The sequence below is a fragment of the Trichoplusia ni genome, chromosome 3 (genome assembly GCF_003590095.1).
Source record: "Trichoplusia ni isolate ovarian cell line Hi5 chromosome 3, tn1, whole genome shotgun sequence".
NCBI lineage: Eukaryota > Metazoa > Arthropoda > Insecta > Lepidoptera > Noctuidae > Trichoplusia > Trichoplusia ni.
The window spans coordinates 2,236,491-2,257,703 of NC_039480.1; the positions used below are offsets into that span (position 1 = coordinate 2,236,491).

Genomic DNA, 21,213 nt, shown 5'->3' on the forward strand with positions numbered 1-21,213 from the left:
TATAAAGCTAAAGAGTTTGTTTGTTTGAACGCGCTAATCTCAGGAACTACTGGTCCAAATTGATTTTTTTTTGTTGAATGGACCATTCATCGAGAAAGGCTTTAGGCTATAAACCATCACGCTGCGACTTATAGGAGCGAAGATACAATGGAAAATGTGGAAAAAACAGAGCAGGTAAGAATCATAACTAATATCTTCTCACCCAGACTCACTCTCACTCACTCAGGACAAGCATTCGTGGATCACACAAATGCTTGTCCTACGCGGGGATCGGGTTTGAGGGATCGCCATTTGTTTCGTGGCAACGGGGTTGTTAGTCGAAAGTAGTTCGACTCGCTCGCCAAACTTAGGCTGCTTTTCGACCTGAGATGAGCGAGAATGCGTAGCGAGGGATGTGTTTGTAATGAACCAATAGAATTGCTTCATTTACCTCGCCTCGGACAGCTCAGTTCTAGTGAAAACGGCTCAGCGGACATCCTCGCACGATACATTTACATCGGAAATACAGAATTTTCAGTCACGATTCCGACTCGCACTAAACTGATTTTCACACATTTGACGCGACGAACAAACAAGAAAGTGTGTGTGAGGAAAAACATTTAGTTCTATTCTCAGCTCTACCATATATTCACACAAAAATTTCATGAGAATCGGTCGGGCCGTTTCGGAGGATTTCAATTTTGTACACCGTGACACGAGAATTTTATAATAATAGTTAAATTACATTTAGTACGCGAGTACTCAGGAAACTTATAACATACATAATTAAAACTAAAATTAGATTAATAATATCAGATAAATATCGTGAGAGATAATCGTGATATTATTATGATAATTAAATGTTTTGATAAACTACGCCATAATTATATCATTCATCATTCATCTCAGCCTATCGCCGTCCACTGCTGAACGTAGGCCTCCCCCAAAGAGCGCCAAACATCCCGGTCCTGGGCAGCCCGGACCATAAATTATTTCATAATTATTATTTTGTATATCAGTGTTTTTAAACTGGCGCTTGAGTCGTAGAGTCCAATGAGGTTTTGATTTAATCCTCATGTAAACAAAATCCTAAAAACATTAACTTTTTCTGATACTACTAACGCCATCTATTGCACGGTTACGCTAAACTCTGCTGTATGAGCGCCATCTATTAGAGTTTTATGGTACTAGCTGTGCGTATTTTAAGCAAATTGTTGACATGAAATTGAATTTTATGAATCTCGGTTCGACGTGTACCTACAATACAAGTAGTGTCAAAATTGGTCACAAATTGAAGTTATTTAACTTAAAATTAGTTATTTACGGTACCTTAATAATAATTTAGATACGGGACCCGAAAATTATACCTAAATAAGTTGTAATCCAGGCTCAACTTAAACCGGTCGGCGGGGGGCCACATTCGGTGCTATGGGTGCGGTCCCAATATGAGGCGAGGAGGCCGACGCTCTTTACACGTCGGCCTCCACACAACACAAGAAAGTGACCTACCGGCCCACATTACTGGCCGGTGGAAGCCCGCGGTCGGTGTATGAAGGATTGCAACGCATTGCCATACACCGACACAACAACGCGGATGACGTAGCACGGCGGTTCAGGTTTAGTCAGTAAAAGTCTGACACTACCCATTTCCTCCCCCGAGGGAGTCGGTGTCCATGAGGATTCCCCCGCCTTACCAAAAAAAAAAGGGTCAACTTAAACCAAATGAAACTAAAATTAATCTCTCCTCTCTCCTACTTTCGCTGTGCCCGACAGGGTCCATAATGAGCAGTGAACCTATTTATAATTTACCACCTATGTACCACTATGGTATGCAATAAAGATTTGATTTGATCCATTTAAAAGAATCTATATTGTGATACAGTTAGTTCAAGACATTGTCCAAATGTAAAACACTTGAGTTAATAAAACTATGATAACGGTTTTCGTATCGCCACAAACGTCAAAACAATGTCAGTAGGTTACAAATCTTGAATGTGAAGTGACGGAAACTCTACCGATATTATAACGGAGATATTTTGTTAATATTTGAGGTAAGTTTCTTATAAAATTAATTAATAGATTAAACAAAAAAAACTATGTTTTTAAATGTCACTCCATTCAAATTTCATCAAAATTGGTCCAGCCGTTTTTGTATTTAAATTGCATTGCCATCGAGTTTGAATCTAACCTGAAATTTTCAGCCTGCTAGCTTATCGGGAAGTGCCTCAAAATTGAGTTGCAAAAATCCAACCGGAACGACAAACAAACAAGAAAAGTGAGTGTATAAAAACGTGGGAATAATCGTTTGAAAGTGCGTCGAAGTAAGCCGGAGTTGAGACGATAAGGATACAAATAGGCTAAAAGAAATATCTATTTTAGAAACCAATTGATCATTCGTTAAGTTTATAGCAGTAACGATCTAACCTCGATTTATATCCCTATCCCTACTAATATTATAAATGCGAAAGTAACTCTGTCTGTCTGTTACGCTTTCACGTCTAAACCACTGAACTGATTATAATGAAATTTGGTACAGAGATAGAGTTGACCTCGAGAAAGAACATATGATAGTTTTTATCCCGGACTTTTGAAGAGTTCTCTTGGAAACGCGATATAACCAACCTCGACGCGGGCAAAGCCGCGGGTGACAAGCTAGACTAGCTAATATATTATAATGTATGTTTAATGTCGAAAAAACACATCATTAGTAAAAATTTCAATTATTTAGCTATCACGATTCATGAGATACAGCCAGATGACTGACAGACGGACAGACGAGCCTTATAAATAGGATTCTTTTTCACCCTTTAGGTATCTATGGAATAATAAAACTTGAAATTAGTTGAAATAAGCAAGATTTTAAAATTTCTTGTTTTATTTAATACTGAAAAAACTAACTTCTACTTAAAAATAATAAACATATTTAGCTCTTTAAAAAATAACCGTTAATGCTAATAAAATAATATCGGTGTCACGACTTTCTTAAGATAATTAATACAACTATAATTATATTATAACTATACTTATAGTGGTTAATTTAATATGTTATTAAATGTTGTAACGGTTAACTCACGCGTATTTATCGGCGGTGCCCAACTAGTTTCGGACCCAACCGGAGTCCCTAATCATGAGCAGACGAGGCGCGATCCCCGTCTGTAGTTACTATCAAAATTTAATATGTTACTAATAATTTTATTTTATCTCTACTTCTCAACTTCTATTTGAAACTTATCATAATTAGTTAAACAAAATGTAAATTAAGTCAAATTGTTAATTCTATAACAATCTTTCTTTTGCAGTGAATCTTACATAAATAACTCTTTTTGAACGGAATAACTTTTATAAATAAATCCAAAGATTACGATTAAACTTAAACCTAAGATAGAAATCTATGCTCTATACTTACTTACTTACTAATATATAAAGCTGAAGAGTTTGTTTGTTTGAACGCGCTTATCTCAGGAACTACTGGCTCAAATTGAAAAATTCTTTTTGTGTTGAATAGACCATTTATCGAGGAAGGCTTTAGGCTATAAACCATCACGCTGCCGCTAATAGAAGCGAAGATACAATGGAAAATGTGAAAAAAACAGGGCGGGTATAAATCATAACTTATATCTTCTACCCACGGGGACGAAGTCGCGGGCAACAGCTAGTTAAATATAAAACAATAAAGAACTATTTCATTTACGTTTTTAAGCAAAAGGACTATCAGCTATTTTAGTTATCAACTGATTAAAAAAATATAAATTCTCAATTCGTCTAAAGTCGGTTGTATTTATGTTTTTGTTGTTAAATACATTTTTTTTTTATAAATTTAATAAATGCGGACAACATCACATACATTGTTCTGAACCCAAAGTAAGTTGCTAAAGAACTTGTGTTATGGAATTCAGATACAACGAAGGTACCACAAACACCCAGACCCGAGACAATGTAGAAATGTGGTTTTCTACATTGACCCGACCGGGGATCGAACCTGGGACCTCACAGTTAGCGACACCTTGAAACCGGTGCGTACGCCACTCGACCTATTAAAGATAACGCACCCGATGTGGTTAAACGAGTTATACAATAGAACTAGTATTTCTATTATTAGCTACATAGTTGTTACGCGCGACTTCGATCCCCGCGTAGGACAAGCATTTGTGTGATCCACGAATGCTTTTCCTGAGTCTGGGTGTCTTGTGCATGTGACTTGAATGTTTGTGAAACCCAAGACACAAGGATTTAATTGAGGGCCAGGGTAAAATGATCTCATTACCTATAATTATACTTTTCTTGTCCTCCTTTTTACTATTTCTGATTAATTTCGTTGCGGGTTCCAAGGCAGTTAATTGTTTGCCAGGACACACCGAACTTAAGTGTTTCGGTGGTTTTCGTTGGTTTCATTGTAGATCCTGGCTTACAGGATCGGCAATGACTGGCATGTGTGGCGGGATAGTCCCATAAAACTGATCTTTTTATTTAAGCATTACTGACCTCCTAACACCTGTATGTAAATATCCTATGTTATACAAATAAAATTATTCTAATTCTGATTCTGATTCTGACTTTATTTAAACCATTTCTTTTAACACTTATTTTGAATTAATGTATAAATAATTTACATAATTGAATGTCTATTAATTACATTACTAACATATCATCATCATCATTCCCCTGCCCTTATCCCAATTATTTTATTTGGGGTCGGCGCAACATGTCATCTTCTTCCATACCTTCCTATCGGCCGTCATCTCACAAGAAACACATATCTAATATTATTCTATAATTCTATAATTATATTCTATCACATACATTACTAACATATATCTACTATTAATTGCACTTGAGTAAACAATTGTTATTACTCACGTGAATGTGTAATAACATAACTGTGTCAATATATTGGTAAACTAATTAAGACCCGCGGTTTCACTTGTGTTTTTCTCACTTTTATAGCTTGTTGGTTGGGGCTAAAATGAAAGAGCACTGAAATAGAATATTGATTACTTAAGAGAGTTCTTAGCTTCGATAGATAATAAGAATTGGTGTTGAGAATTTCAACATTTTCCCACGTTTCTATACACTCACTTTTCTTGTTTGTTTGTCGTTCCGGTTGGATTTTTGCAACTCAATTTTGAGGCACTTCCGGATAAGCTAGCAGGCTGAAATTTTCAGGGTAGCTTCAAACCCGATGACAGTGCTATTTACAACAACAAAAACGGCTGTACCGATTAAGATAAAAAAACGTGGGTTTTTAGATTTTTCTTAATCTTATCTTGTCTATACTAATAATATAAAGAGAAAAGATTTTTTTGTTTGACACGAATAGGCTTCGAAACTACTGGACCGGTTTGAGAAGTTCTTTCAATGTTGAGGAGCTCCAATATCCGTGCTGAACATAGGATATAATTTAATTCGAAACATAATGGGTTCCGTAAGAAAATTCCGATATTATAACCAAAGGTGTTAAATCGGAAATTGGTTTTTTATACTTATAGTAATAACTGGTTTATTTGAAAGAATATTTCAGTGTTAGATAGAACATTCATTGAGAAAGGTTACGCTGCAATGAATAGGAGCAGAGCAGTAATGAACTATCTTACAAATAAGGGCAGAAGTTAGTGAACTCTAACAAGCGTGTCAGTTTTCTAAAAATCTTAACTTATATCTTCTTAACACGCGGACGAAGTCGCCGGTAAACTAACTCAACAAATCTTTGTTTCAGATCGACTATATCTAGCTAAACTATCACTATAATGAAGAATTTACTCCTAGTCCTCCTGCTCACCACAAGTTGCTGGGCGGGGCAGCCGCGAGTGGACCCACTGGTGTCCACCGCGCGAGGGTTGATCAGAGGGCTGCGCGCGGAGGACGGGGACTACGACATGTTCCTGGGGATACCGTACGCTGTGGTGGATGAACACGATCCGTTTGGGGTGAGGATTGTACCATATAAAAATCTTCTTCTAGTCTAGCTAAAAGTCGTGAACTGATTTGGCTTATTTTGGTCTTGAAATATGCTTACTAGTCCAGCGAAGGTTTTAACGGTGAGAAAACACATTTGTGTGATCCACGAACGTTAAACGCAAAAATAACCAACAAAGTCAATTCATCAAGCCCACAGCTCTGAGGGAACAAAAAAAACAGACGAATTGAGAACCTCCTCTGTTTCAAAGTCGGTTAAAAATTGTATTTTTCTTATCAAACCTTAATGTACAAGCTATAGATTTAACCGCCCGTAACCCACTAACATGACTTTAAAGTTCTCAATTGTGGTTCAGTACTTCACGATATTTTCCTTCATCTTGAAATCATCCTTACTAATATTATAAATGCGAAAGTAACTCTGTCTGTCTGTCTGTTACGCTTTCACGTCTAAACCACTGAACCGCTTTTAATGAAATTTGGTACAGAGATAGTGTTGACCCTGAGAAGAACATAGGATAGTTTTTATCTCGGACTTTTGAAGAGTTCTCTTGGAACGCGATATAACCGACCTCGACGCGGGCGAAGCCGCGGGCGAAAAGCTAGTTAAACATAAAACCATGAGATCTGCATCGATAACGTAAAATCCCACCAAATCAATCAAACATGCTGAGTCTGACAACCAGTCTAACCAAGAGGTATCGTGTTGCCCAGGTAACTGGGTTGAGGAGGTCAGATAGGCAGTCGCTCCTTGTAAAACACTGGTAGTTAGGTCCGGTTAGACTGGAAGCCGACCCCAACATAGTTGGGAAAAGGCTAGGATGATGATGATGATGATGATGAAGCTGAGTAAATGATAAGAAATGATCAAGTCTTAGTCAGAAATACAGTTCATCAATCCAATGTATTTCAAAACATTATTTGATCTAAACTTCTTGAATTCGCTTCTGCCGATAAAAAACAAATATTTCTAAGATTTGTTATCTATAACAGATGTTGACATATCGGTCATAGATAAACTGAGGTAACTCGTAACTGGGCACTTGGGTTTTTTGCACAGATAACATATTACACACGTCACTTATAGTAGAGACATTTATCCCGCTATCTCTAATGTAAAATTCCCGTGTCACGATGTTAGTTACCGTACTCCTCCGAAACGGCTTTACCGATTTTTACCAAATTTTATATGCGTATTCAGTAGGTCTGAGAATCGGCTAACATTCTTTTTTCACACCCCTAAGAGATAAAGGGTTGTTCACACTAAAATTTTTTTTCATTTTTTTGGACAATTATTTTTGTTGTTATTTTTTTTATAAAGTGGCATTAAAAAATACATACAACTAGAAATAATTTATTAGGCAAAACAGCGGGTTGACGGGTCAGTTAGTATACTAAAATATTTCACAACTTTCACACAGCGCCATCTAGTCTCAAACCAAGCAAAGCTTGTATTATGAGTACTAGATAACTGATAAACATACTTAAATAGTTCTAAATACATACATATTATAGATAAATTACACCCAGATACAAAACAAATGATCGTGCTCATCACACAAACATTTTTCCTGGGTGGGAATCGAACCCACGACCTCCGGTATAGTAGTCAGGGCTACTAACCACTAGACCACTGAGACACTAAAGAAAAAAAATTCGATAATTTTAATCAATTTGGAATCTCATAACTTTTAGATTATTTTACACAAGTCAGAGTGACTGTTGGAATGTTGAAATGAAGTCATTGTGGTTTCTTAGGTTTACGCGAATGTTAGACATTGAAATGAAACTACTTTTACGGATTTTATCGCGGTTTTTATCCAGTCTGCCCGTGACCGTGATACCTGCAAAGGTGTCGAAACATTGGGAACTAAAATCTAAAATTAAACCGCGATAAAATCCGTAAAAGTAGTTTTATTTCAATAATATTTTTACTCATATTTCAGCCAGCGACCCCTCACCCAGGCTTTAACACGACATTTGAAGCGAATAACGACGACACTCAATGCGCTCAGTTCGACAAAACCATCTTCGGCACCATCCAATGCTTGCAACTGAACGTCTACGTACCAAACAAGGCAGGCTCCTCACATACATTGCCAGTAATGGTCTACATACACGGCGGAGCATTCTTGAGAGGATCGAAGAAACACAAGCAATTATCACCGAAGTTTTTAATAAGACATGATGTAATCATAGTCAATTTTAATTACAGAATTGGTTTATACGGTTTCCTATGCACAAGCGAGGATAGATATAAAAACCAAGGTCTCAAAGATCAAATCCTAGCTTTCAAATGGGTTAAAGACAATATAGCAGCTTTTGGTGGTGATGTCAATAAGATAACTGCTTTTGGAGAATCGGCTGGTGCAATGGGATTGGACTTGCAACTGTTAGGTCAAGAGAAACTCGCTCAAAGAGTTATTTTACAAAGTGGAACATCTCTAACTCCATGGTTAATTGGTCCAGAGGCAGATAATATACCTCTAGAAGTAGCTAATTATTTGGGATATGAAGGCGAAGATGTCAAAGAAGCAGTCGCTTATATAGGTAATAAAGATCCAGTTGAAGTGATAACTGCATTGAAATGAAACTACTTTTACGGATTTTATCGCGGTTTAATTTTAGATTTTAGTTCCCGACGTTTCGAAACCTTTGCAGGTATCATGGTCACGGGCAGACTGAGATGGCGTTCGTCTTGACAGAAGATGTTGCTCGTTCTACCTTCATATTTTAATTAATTATTTGTGGTCCGACCTACGCAGTATGAGCTCACTGTGTCTTGATGTCTTGCAGCGCTGCTCTTGGGTTTGGCCTTGAGTTTATTTATTATTGGATCCCAAGTAGGTGATATCTTCCAGCCATCTTCTCTATTGAAATTAGGGTGTTTTTTAATCTCAATAGCCTCGCGAAACATCCTAGGTAGGAATTTGGATTCTTTAGCGAGGATCTGTGGTTGGTCAAATCTAATATAATGGCTGGAACCTTCAGCATGTTCGGCGACTGCAGACTTCGTTGAGCGGCGGTGTTTGACGTCAGCTATGTGTTCTTTAACGCGGGTCCCTATGCTTCGTTTGGTTTGACCGATGTAAGAGAGGCCGCAGTCACAATCTAGTTTGTATACTCCTGCATCTTGTAGAGGTATGTGACACTTGACAGATGGTAAGGATTGGCTAATCTTCTTGGGCGGCTTGAAGTATGTTTTAATTGAAGCTCGCTTCAGGATGTAACCAATCTTGTCAGTGACTCCTCTGACATATGGTAGTACAGCAGGCAAACGATCGACAGTGGCTGGCTTCACTCGGTTTCTGTGACGGGGCCATGGAACTTGGAGCTTGTTGTCTCGCAGTACTTGCTTGACGTGTTGAAGCTCAGCGGCAAGGTGTCTGTCATCACAGAGTCCGTGTGCTCTCTGAAACAAAGATTTTCCACGGTAGCTAACTGTTTAGGGTGGTGGTGAGATTCACCGTTTAAGTACCTATCTGTATGGGTCTTCTTTCGATACACGGTGTGACTTATGGTCTGATCAGGATTCCTTTTAACTAATATGTCTAAGAAGGCAAGAGATTTATTATCCTCCAACTCCATAGTGAATTGAATTTTGTTATTGATGGAGTTGAGATGTTTTAAAAATGCATTTACTTGACTAGATGGTAAAACTGTGAAAGTATCATCTACGTACCGTTTGTAGAACCTGGGAGTGAAAGGAGCTGTTTTTAAGGCTGTCTCCTCGAAGTCTTCCATGAATATATCGGCGACTACAGGGGATACAGGCGAGCCCATCGCTACACCATCTACTTGTACATAGAATTTATTGTTCCACAGTAGGTAGCCAGATGTGAGGCAGTGCTCGAGAAGTTCTGCATATTCTAGAGGTAGGTTGTTCTCTGCTAGCTTCTTGGAAACAATTTCAATACAATCCTTAACTGGTAGGCATGTAAACAAGGACTGTACGTCGAAACTAACCATTACTTCATTGTCATGGAGATGTAGATGTTTAATCTCATTGACAAAGCGGTATGAATCCTTCACAAACGCTGTAGTGTTGCCTCTGAGTGGTGAGAGTGTTCTCGCGACGTGCTGAGCCAATCTGTAGGTTGGTGTGTCGATTTGGCTTACAATAGGACGTAGCGGGGCGTTTGGTTTGTGTATCTTTGGCAACCCATACAGTTTAGGTGGTTTTGCGCATGTAGGTATTAAGTAGGTAACATCTAGACTTAATGCTTCGGAGTGTTTCTTAACCAAGGCGGTGGTAGTTGTTAACACCTTTTTGGTAGGATCAGTTTTCACTGGTTTATATGTACTTGCGTCCGACAATAGATCTTCTATTTTAGCATTGTAGTCCGATGTATCCATGACGACCGTAGCGTTTCCCTTATCTGCACGGAGTATAGTTACATCTTGTCTGTTTTTGAGGTTCTTTAAAGCGAGATGTTCGGCTTTAGGGAGGTTTGGTTTGGGCACTACACTTCGACGTAAAACAGATGATATATCTTGGCGTATCGCCTCCAAATCTTCCTTCCTCACGTTATTGTTGAACAGGCAAGTCTCAACATTGCAAATAATGTCCTCGTACGGTATTCTACGCGGTGTTACAGCAAAATTTAAACCTTTTTGTAGTACTTGCACGGTCGGTGGATCTAACGTTTGTTTTGACAGATTTATAACTGCGCGTGATTGGTTGACGTTTGGCGGGCGCGTTCCGTTTTCGTTTATTGTTTTGTTTGACGCGTTCGATTTTGAATTTAATTTTTCATATTTATTTATTAAGTTTTGTTTGCTTTCGAGATATTTGGTGTTTTCGCGCTTGTTTAGTTTTTCGAAGCATGTATTAAAATCGAAAGTTGATAAAACTGTTTTCAAATCATTAGTCACGATCTCAACGGTTTTGTTTAAATTTTGTACGTCGGGAACTAAAATCTAAAATTAAACCGCGATAAAATCCGTAAAAGTAGTTTCATTTCAATGTCTAACATTCGCGTAAACCTAAGAAACCACTGTGATAACTGCAGTCAATGATTTACAAGTAATGAATACTACTGGGCATCCAAGGGCTAAGCCTTGTGTAGAGAAGGCTAATAGTGATGCTATTTTGAAAGATTATCCGATTAATTTGAAACCGAATGTAAAAGGTATGGATATTATGATCGGACATAACAGTCAAGAAGTCATGTTTATTTATCCGAATTCTGATGAGGAATTTTACAAGAATTATAAGTTTGGGACTGAATTGATTCAAGGTGAGTGTGAAATTTATTTGTCACAAGTAGAAGACCTGTGAAGTTTCAGTCATCAAGTGTTTGATGCTAATTAATCCCCAGTCCCACATAAAGATATCTCTGTTTTTTAATTTCATTTGAGACTAGTCTAATCCACATTATCTAACAAAAATGATGCATTTTTAGAACGTAAACTTTGAAAACATTACAAACTCTTCTTTGAGTTCCGTATATCTGTCTTTCAGCAGGCTTTATCTCATTAACCGTCAAAGTTAGACAGTTGACATTTTCACAGATATATTTTTATTGCCTGAGCAATAGTCGATAGGCTCACAAATTCAATGGGGGAAATTAACAAATTTCGTTTACAAAGCTTTTTTTCTGTTACTTGCACGGAACGATTCGAACTTGACCGGTTTCATATAAATAGCAGTCTTTAGTTTTCATGTATTTATTGAATATACGAACGATAACTCTGAACGCCTCAAAATATTGAATTGAAGTAAAAGTGAGAATTGAAGTTTCATTAGAAAGACTCCATTTAATCTTAACACCGCCATCTAAGAACGACGTCATTGCTTCAGCGCCATCTAGTGGCACGAAATGGTATTTACATGGATGTCACAATATCACACCTGCACACTAGATGGCGCTGGCAAATAAAATAGACTTTCTACAGTTGTCATTTTTTTCAGGTTTCGACGATACATACGATGAGCAGACAGTTCGTCAGTTCTATTTAGGCGACGACCAGCCCAGCTCGCTTCAACAAGACGCCATTTTAACCTTCGCATCAGACTTCGCTTTCGTCCATCCGTCAGAGCGAAATGTTTTAAGATATTTAGAAGCTAATGCCAAAAGCGTATACAGATATATGTTCAGTTATGAAGGAGGAAGGAATTTACTTAAGGTAGGGTTAATTTAGGATGGGATACGCATGTGTATTTTCTTGCATTTCACGCTACAAGTCATTGGTATTTATCGGGAGGGTCTGACTAGTTTCGGACCCAATCAGAGTCCTTAATTGGGGGAAGACTCCGGTTGGGCCCGAAACTAGTCGGGCAATCCCGATAAATATGCGTCCGTAAGTTTGTTGTTGCATCATTTAACAATGAAGCTTTCTCTCGAAAGTTATTATAAAAAGACAACTAATGATTAAGGTATTTATCATCATCGCTCATACTTATTACGTTAAAAAAATACTTATTATCGTAAGTTAATTAAACCTTTTTTTATTTCTATTTTTTAAAGGTGAAGAAAAATCTAACGTCGGCGGGCGCCTCTCATGGGGATGAACTTGGCTATTTATTCTCTTCGGACACTTTTCCTGAGGTCCCCGATGAGAGAGACCAATATGTGATCGATGTTATTACTAAATTGTGGACAGACTTCGCTAAATACGGGTGAGTAGGACTTATTATAGAAAGTCTGTTATGAGGGCTTCGATAATTCGCCGGTAAAGGCCATAGTCCCTACTAATATTATAAATGCGCAAGTAATTCTGTCTGTCTGTCTGTTACGCTTTCACGAACCGATTTTAATGAAATCAGGTACAGAGATAGAGTTGACCTTGAGAAAGAACATAGGATAGTTTTTATCCCGGACTTTTGAAGAGTTCTCTTGGAAGCGCGATATAACCGACTGCGACGCGGGCTAAGCCGCGGGCGAAAAGCTAGTACATAATATATCTGCAGCTGTTTGTGAGCAGCGACACAACGGAACCTGAATGCCCCAGGGGGTCACTCTTCAAGGGGACTCCCAGCTCTTTTTTGCCTTAACTGGCTAGAGAGAGGTCGCTAGAGCTATATGCTCGGGGGTGGAAGTGTCTAAAGGCGAAATAACGAGGAAACCCGCTCCGGGTCAAGGCGTCAACTGTGACTTATTTAATAACTTCACAAATATTCAGTTGCTGAAATCGGTGAAGGAAATCATTGCAGGCACACACCTGAGAATGTTTCAAGTGTGTGTTGCGTCACGTCAGAGGACTACGGGCGGGATACACTCTGACACAAAAAGTATCTTAAAGTTCATTTACTTACCAATGTTTTTATACACTCACTTTTCTTGTTTGTTTGTCGTTCCGGTTGGATTTTTTGCAACTCAATTTTGAGTCACTTCCCGATGAGCTAGCAGGCTGAAATTTTCATTGAAACTTCAAACCCGATGACGATGGAATTTACAACTATAAAAACGGCTGGACCGATTTTGATAATACAAAAATGGAGTGACATTTAAAAACGTGGGTTTTTGGTTTATTATCTATTTTTGTTTATTCCAGAAACCCAACACCAGAGACAACAGAACTTATCCCGGTAAAATGGACGCCAGTCATAGACAACAAGAAGCGACCATATTTGAACATAGACAATCCAGTGAGGCTTGAAAGCCGAGTCTTTCATGACAGAATGGCTTTTTGGGACTTATACTATAAACTGAATGGGGATAAAATTAAAGGGTACAGAGGAATTTAATTAAAAAACTCAAATAGTAAATAATAATAGTATTACACAACAATCACACAACGCCATCTAGTCTCAAACTACAAAACTTGTAACTAGACAACTGATAAACATACTTATATATTTCTAAATACAAACATAATATAGATAAATTACATAAAGACACAGAACAAATGATCGTGCTCATCGCACAAACATTTGTCCTGGGTGGGTATCGAACCCACGACCTCGGGTACAGCAGTCAGGGTCACTAACCACTAGACCGACAGGCCAGTCAATAAAAAAGTGATAATTTTAAGACGATAAGGCATTTTAATGTAAATATTACTTACCTAAAGTGAATTAGTAATTGAGTTTTGAAAACAATTTATACGAAATTCGTTATTCAATACGCTGAAAGTATTGGAAAGCGAATAATGTTCGTTGACAATCGTTATACATGTTTTATTTATTAGAATTATAATTATACATAGAATAATGTTTTCAATGTTATTTATTTTGTTTTTTTATCCTTAGAATGTATACTGGAATTGAATGGGAACGATACTTAGACAAAGACAAATACTTATATCTGATTCTGATTCTTATATTAATAACAAACGCGAAAGTTTGTATGTATGTTTGTACCTCTTTCACTCAAAAACCACTGAACAGATTTAGACGAAACTTGGTACATAGATAGTTTATAACTTGGATTAACACATAGGATAGTTTTTCATCCCAAGTTAATGTTCCCGTGGGATCATTTACGATTGCCCCGCAGGCTAAAGCTGGTATTTACATAAAAAACTTAAACATAAGTAAAAATATACAATAATAAGATATGCTAATCATAACACTACCATTTTCCATATCAAAGTCATGAAGATCGTGTAAATCAATCCCCTTATAGAACTTAGCGTAGTGGTGATAGAACAGGTCCCAGAAGGACGCCACTCTCTCGAATGGTCCCCCGGAGCGCAGACTCAGCGCAGCGTCGAGGTCCAAGTAGGAGCCCTGGTCTGCAGTCGTAGGGGACCATCTGACAGGTAACACTGGGCTTGGCGATGGGGTGGGGTCTCTGAAACATAATGATTGAGGTTATAACGTGTTTAAAATATTGTTTAAACAACAAAATGTACAATCGACATCAAATAAAAAATTACTGAGCCAAATTTGATGGCAATTGGCCTGAAACTGTTATATCACAATAATAATATTAAAGTAACACCCACTCACCCATACTTAGCAAAATTCGTCCACAGTGACGTCATCCTGTCTATCATAAGTTGATCTGCGTCACTAATGTTTGTGTCAAACATGCTCATGTCAAACAAGTATCCCAGTTCATCAGCATGTGTTGTTCCTCGAATCGTTATGTTTTTCATTACCTTCATATAATTCCTGCCGCCATCGTAATTAAATATGTATCTGTATACCACAGCGTTATTCCTCAAATAATATCTCACCGATCTTTCTGAAGGATAATTGAAAATATAGTCAGATGAAAAGTCAACGACGCCGTTTTGTAAATAAAAGTTTTTGACAATTTCATTGCCACGGTCATCTATATTGGGAAAAGTGTTTTTTAGAATGATTGAATAATTAAAATTCTCAGTAAAGTTTCTGTCTTCAACTGCATTAGGATATAAAAACAATCCTTCTTCCCAAGTAGTTCCCAACATTATTTTAAAACCTTCTAAATCTGAGTCTGGAGTTTTTTTAACTAATTCATCGAAACAAACTCTAAAAGTGACATTGGATGTAGATTCTAATATATAACTGATATTCATATTAGAAACTAAATCTTTAAATTCTCTATCCATCATATTAACAACATTGCTTTGTATATTTTCCGTTGGTTGCGAATTATCTTCAATAAAAGTAGGAGTGGCTGCGTTGCCGCTTTGCAAAATGACTTTATTGAATAATCCTTCGGTATTTAAAAGTAGAAGATCTGCAGAAATAGATCCTGCACTGTGTCCTATCAATGTGACATTTCCATTATCTCCTCCAAAGTCTTTAATAACTCTCTTCACCCATTTAAGAGCTAGAAACTGGTCTTTTAACCCTTGGTTCCTGTATTCTTTCCGTCTTGGGCATATGAAGCCAAACGCTCCCAATCTATAGTGGATTGCGACCACAATCACGTCATGCCTGATTAGGAATTTGGGAGAAAAGGTCGACAAGCGACTGTTCCCTTCCACAAAGGCTCCTCCGTGGATGTACACCATGACAGGCAGCTTGTCTCCCGCCGTCACGTGGTTGGGGGTGTACACGTTGAGCTGCAGACAGTGGACGGTCCCGGTCGCCTCCCCGTCGACGAACTGCGGGCAGAGCGCTAGGTCGGAGAAGGCTTCGAATGGTGTCTCGAAGTCTGGGTGTGGTGTCGCTGGCTGTAACGAGAAAAATATTAATGAGATTTGACCACACGGAGAGCATAGTGGTTGAGGTCACCACACCAAAGTGACTATACGCGCATTTGTGTGATCCACGAATGCTTGTCCTGAGTCTGGGTGTCTTGTGCATGTGACTTGAATGTTTGTGAAACCTAAGACACAAGGATTAAATTGCCATCTCATGATGAATAGTCCGATTGATTCAAAAACTATAATTTTGTAAAATAAACCTTGACCCTTCGTGTTATGGATCAAATTTGAAATTACCCAAAGATTTATCATTCACACGGGAGATTCGTATCAAATGGCAATACATTACAAGTGTACAATGACACATAAATTGTATCTTTATGTTCTAAAAGAATAAGTAATAATTTTATAAAAATATGAGGCTTAATCACGTGGTGATAATGAATTAAGGTAGATAGAGTCACTATGTTACAGTCGAATTAAAATTGAATTGATTGCAGGGATAGCCGAGTGGTTGAGGTCACCAAGCTAAACTGTACGCGACGTGTCGTTCGTTCAATCCCATCCCATTGATCCAAGAATGATTATTTTGTGGGAAACGAATGCTTTTCTTCCTAAATATTTATAATCCTTGTGTTGCGGGGAGTTTCACAAACATTCAAGTCACATGCACAAGACACCCAGACTCAGGACAAGCATTAGATAAAGACAGTCTTTTTAAATATATTCTGATATAGGTAATAAAAATAAATAGTTTATTGCGCATTTAGGATCAATGAAAAATATACTCTTTTTGTAAATCTATACTCTATACTAATATATAAAGCTGAAGAGTTTGTTTGTTTGAACGCGCTAATCTCAGGAACTTGAGAAATTAGGAGGTTCAAATAGATTTTTTTTTTTGTGTTGAACAGACCATTCATCGAGGAAGGTTTTAGGCTATATACTATCACGCTGCGACTAATAGGAGCGAAGATACAATGGAAAATGTAGAAAAAAAACCGGGCAGGTATAAATCATAACTTATATCTTTAACCACGCGGACGAAGTCGCGGGCAACAGCTAGTAAATAATAAAAATAAAGTCGAGGGTTAACAGAAATTGTTTCAGATATTTTTCAGAGAATTTGACAAAATTGACCATTATTGTGCATTTTTTTTCTTTCTACCCTTCTATATTGTACAGAACCATTTATGTCGTTGCTCTGATCTCACTTAACGTCTTTTTTTCAATTATATTCGATAGGTATGTTTACTTTTTGGTTGAAATCTTATTTTTATTAAAATATACTTCATGAGATAGCTTATCATTATACAAATAAGATTCGTATATTTATAATCAACCGTTTTGATAATTATCATGAGCAAGCTGTTGCCCCCGACTTCGTCCGCGTGGTTAGAAGATATAAGTTAGGATTTTTTGAACGGAAGCCCTCGAAGATGAATATTTTTCCCCGTTTTTGTCACATTTTCCATTATATCTTCGCTCCTATTAGTCGCAGCGTGATTTTATATAGCCTATAGCCTTCCTCGGTAAATGGTCTATGAACACAAAAAGAGTTTTTCAATTTGAATCAGTAGTTCCTGAGATTAGCGCGTTCAAACAAACAAACTCTTCAGCTTTATGTATTAGTATAGAGTATAGATTATCTAAGCTTCTAGGTTTCACCATTCATGAGATACAATCTAGTGGGAGACGGACAGATAATAGAGTTTTATTAATCGGTTTTCATTTAACTTTTTAGGTAGGGATCTCTAAAAATAGCCAACAAATACATTTATTAATAACAGCGCGATTAAAACAATTATAGCTGTGAAATTGCTTCTTAATGCTAATTACAAATAATCAATGGAAGTAAATTGAAAAACAATCATTTTTATTTATTAAGTTGTTTATTTTATAGCCTGCTGTCGTGGTGACCTTGTTATGTGCAGGTTCAATTCCAGTACATGCAAAGGCCATATGATTTTTTCAAAGATCATCATTGGCCTAGCCTTTTCCCAACTATGTTGGGGTCGGCTACCAGTCTAGACTGATACCAGCCTATGATTTTTTCAAAGATGCAAGAACTAATTTGGACAGCTTTTTTAGCTTACAGTTACTATAACGATTCCAAAGAAATACGTTTAGTTAGCTAAATTAGTTTATACACTTTACTCGCTTTTTAAAACTATCCGAATTTTAAAAGAGACTGCGACCCCTAATCTTGTATCGACATTTCTTCTCAGGGTAGTCAGATAGGAAATGTCGACTCCATCGTCCTCAAAAAAGACATGCCAAGTGATGAATTAATATCTTATTTTCGGAATTAATGATTTCATTTCATATTGAAAGATCTTTGAGAAACGGTGAAAAAGACTGGATTCTAAATATGAGAACCATTGGTGCAATACTCAAACCTTATTTATATGGAAAGAAAGCTTTGCTCAGCTATGGCACACTCATATATGATAAAGTAAACAATAATACCAGCCTATATACGACCCACTGTTGGGAACAGGCCTCTTCCAGTATAGAGAAAGGTTTAGCCATAACATTAACCATATCATCGTTAGTTCATTCCTGTTGTGGTCGGCTTCCAGTCTAACCGGTTTCAGCTAAGTACTAGTGTTTTACAAGGAGCGACTGCCTATCTGACCTGATCAACCCAGGTACCTGGGCAACACGATACCCCTTGGTTAGACTGGCTGTCAGATTTCTCAAGCTTCTGACTACCTGTAACGACTGTCAAAGATGTATGAATAACAGCCGAGACCCACACTTTAACGTGATATCCGAAACACGGAGGAACTCGTTCTGACAAAAATGGTCACCCATCTACGGACAATCTTTGTGATTAAAAAACACCACATAGCAAAGCGCAGCACAGCTTGATGTTAATTAGTCACCCTAACACAGTACCCCCAACACGACTCACCCCGAGAGGATCATTGTCGTCCACATCCCCGTACGGCAGCCCCAGGAACGTGGTGAAGTGGTCTCCTCTCCGGCCGAGGACCTCTCCTATACTGGTCTTCACTGACACTACACTTGGGTCCAATGGAAACACACACACAAGCACAGATGAAAACACGAAAAGTTTTAAGAAAAACATTTTTAAAACGAAACCTTTTTCGTTAAAAAACTTTTCGGTGGAATATTAGATAAGAGATTTTTTTTAGTTTATCTGTACGACCTGTTCAGTAGTCATTTAGTTATTGAAAAATAATCTGAGTGTTAAGTTATAACCTTGGTCGCGACCATGACTTGCAAAGAACGTTGACAATAAAGTTATAAATATTATTTTTTGTTGCTTTTCAAGTGTGTCACTGTCAACAGTTAATTTATAAATGATCGTTATAAGATAACTTAGTTATCTTATGTAAATATTTTAACTGTTGATGTTTGATTTAGGGTTCCGTATAAAGAAAACCGTTTGGTTGGATAGTCGAGTTGGATGTGTAGGACAAGCATTTGTGTGATCCACGAATGCTTGCCCTGAGAGTAGGTGTCTTTGTGCATGTGACTTGAATGTTTGTAAAACTTTTCGCGATTTTTTTTACCATTATATATTATATCCATAGATAGTTTTTTAGAGAAAAAACCGTATATATTATTACTAAGACATCAACATCTTTCCGTCTGTTTGTCCGTCTGTTACCAAGCTTTATCTCAAATACCGTGATGAGATAAAGTCAAATTCAGTGATGGCTGGAAATTTTCAGAAATACTGAATTTCTCGAGTAACAAAATTAAAGATTGAGATTAAGCAACACTTGTTACGGTCATAAATTTGATGGATGTGCAATTATTGTATACAATCTAGCAAAGCGTCTTGTTGACACTTCTCGTGACCTAAAGGCTGGCTTTTACCTCGCTCAAAGGATTTGCATTGCCATTCAACGTGGCAATGCTGCCAGCCTTTTGGGCACACTCCAAGCCGGCAGCGACGACATGATATTATAATTATTATTTTTTGTTTTTAAGTACTTGTTTTAATGTACGTTTATATTGTAATTGTTTAAGTAATAGTTGTTAATAAAATTATTGTAAATATATATTTTTTTCGCCTATTTATAGAGAACCCTTGGTATAGCGTGTCCGGCTCATACATAACCAGTTTTTTTACAATTTTATAAAGTATTAATACTTTTAGGTTGTATTTAGTAATTGCTCCTACTTATCAAGATAAGTTAAAATAATTCAACGGTGGGTAACGATAACAGTACATTTACAAGATAACATTTGAAGCAGAGATTCTGTCATGTGATGTGATGTAGTTACACATCACATCACATCATCATCCTAGCCTTCTCCCAACTCTGTTGGGGTCGGCTTCCAGCCTAACAGGATTCAGCTATGTACCAGTGTTTCACAAGGAGCGACTGCCTATCTGACCTCCTCAACCCAGTTTACCTGGGCAATACGATACTTACGTTAGACTGGTTGTCAGATTTTCAAGCTTCTGACTACCTGTAACGACTGTCAAAGATGTAGGAATAACAGCCGGGACCCACAATATAACGTGCCTTCCGAAACATGGAGTTACTCGTTACGACAAAGGTGGTCACCCATCAAGGGACCAACCGCGTCAAGCTTTTATAACCTGTGATCGATTCACTTATGCGGTTATAGCTTAGCCACGAGCTCCTCATCATGTGATGATAACTGCCAGCCAAAATAAGATGGGGAGCTTACCAAAATCAAGAAAAAATCGAAAAAGTTTTTATTTCAAATAGGCCGTTTTCCAGGCATTTTTAAAACTTTATAGCTATGGTATTAGACTCTAATTTCGACTTGCTAAAAAGTCTTTCCTTGCCGCCCGATCAGAGGCACAAATTCTGCTATTTATAATGGCTGATGAATGTATATTAATTGGATTTAATTAGCACTATTCATACTGTTAGAATCATTTTTATTTATTATCGCGATCATGAATGTGGCCACAACTTAATGTGTTAATTTGACGATAGCTCCATAACAGTGGGTACCTTCAATCCGCGTTAGCACAATAATTATTGCTGTAAATTTCTCATGTACCACGTGAGCTATCGTCTAACGCTAAACGGCAATAGTAGTGCCGCAAGTAATAAATGTCTAATAATACCGTTGTCAAATCTAACATAAATCATAAATAAATAACATAAATAAACATCTGTCATAAATTATCGCGATAATTAATGACATTTCTCGTTAGCGTAGCCCCGGTAAAAGAGTGCGTCGAATCTGCTGCGAAGTGGTGATGGTTTGCTTGTGTTGTTAAAAAATATAAACAGTTTCTTGAATTGTTTAGAGACTTTCAAATAGATGCAGTGC

General features: G+C 37.5%; 2 protein-coding genes across 3 annotated transcripts; one reads left to right on the forward strand and one right to left on the reverse strand.

Moving 5' to 3' along the window:
- Window positions 1-1,849: 1,849 nt before the first annotated feature.
- On the forward strand, window positions 1,850-13,623 carry LOC113508837 (bile salt-activated lipase-like). 2 transcript variants are annotated; one of them, XM_026891982.1, is made up of 7 exons: window positions 1,850-2,030; window positions 5,693-5,903; window positions 7,839-8,462; window positions 10,892-11,132; window positions 11,807-12,021; window positions 12,363-12,514; window positions 13,390-13,623. In XM_026891982.1, exons 2-7 carry the CDS (start codon window positions 5,724-5,726, stop codon window positions 13,580-13,582), a joined length of 1,605 nt encoding a protein of 534 aa, XP_026747783.1. In that variant the 5' UTR covers window positions 1,850-2,030; window positions 5,693-5,723; the 3' UTR covers window positions 13,583-13,623. The 2 variants fall into 2 exon arrangements, with proteins under 2 accessions (XP_026747783.1, XP_026747784.1); XM_026891983.1 differs by having other exon boundaries at window positions 7,839-8,442; window positions 10,884-11,132.
- Window positions 13,624-14,245: 622 nt separating this feature from the next.
- On the reverse strand, window positions 14,246-19,316 carry LOC113508838 (acetylcholinesterase-like). Its single transcript, XM_026891984.1, has 3 exons — window positions 18,836-19,316; window positions 14,789-15,945; window positions 14,246-14,630 (listed from the first exon to the last, which is right to left on the reverse strand). The coding sequence occupies exons 1-3, from the start codon at window positions 19,010-19,012 to the stop codon at window positions 14,348-14,350; spliced, it is 1,617 nt and encodes a 538-aa protein (XP_026747785.1). The 5' UTR covers window positions 19,013-19,316; the 3' UTR covers window positions 14,246-14,347.
- Window positions 19,317-21,213: the final 1,897 nt, after the last annotated feature.

Coding starts and splice junctions, on each gene's coding strand:
- LOC113508837 (XM_026891982.1), top strand. CDS start 5,724: ATGAAGAATTTACTCCTAGTCCTCCTGCTCACCACAAGTTGCTGGGCG. Junction 5,904..7,838: donor ATGAACACGATCCGTTTGGG/GTGAGGATTGTA, acceptor CTCATATTTCAG/CCAGCGACCCCTCACCCAGG. Junction 11,133..11,806: donor TGGGACTGAATTGATTCAAG/GTGAGTGTGAAA, acceptor CATTTTTTTCAG/GTTTCGACGATACATACGAT.
- LOC113508838 (XM_026891984.1), bottom strand. CDS start 19,012: ATGTTTTTCTTAAAACTTTTCGTGTTTTCATCTGTGCTTGTGTGTGTG. Junction 15,946..18,835: donor ACGACAATGATCCTCTCGGG/GTGAGTCGTGTT, acceptor TTCTCGTTACAG/CCAGCGACACCACACCCAGA. Junction 14,631..14,788: donor ACGAATTTTGCTAAGTATGG/GTGAGTGGGTGT, acceptor ATTATGTTTCAG/AGACCCCACCCCATCGCCAA.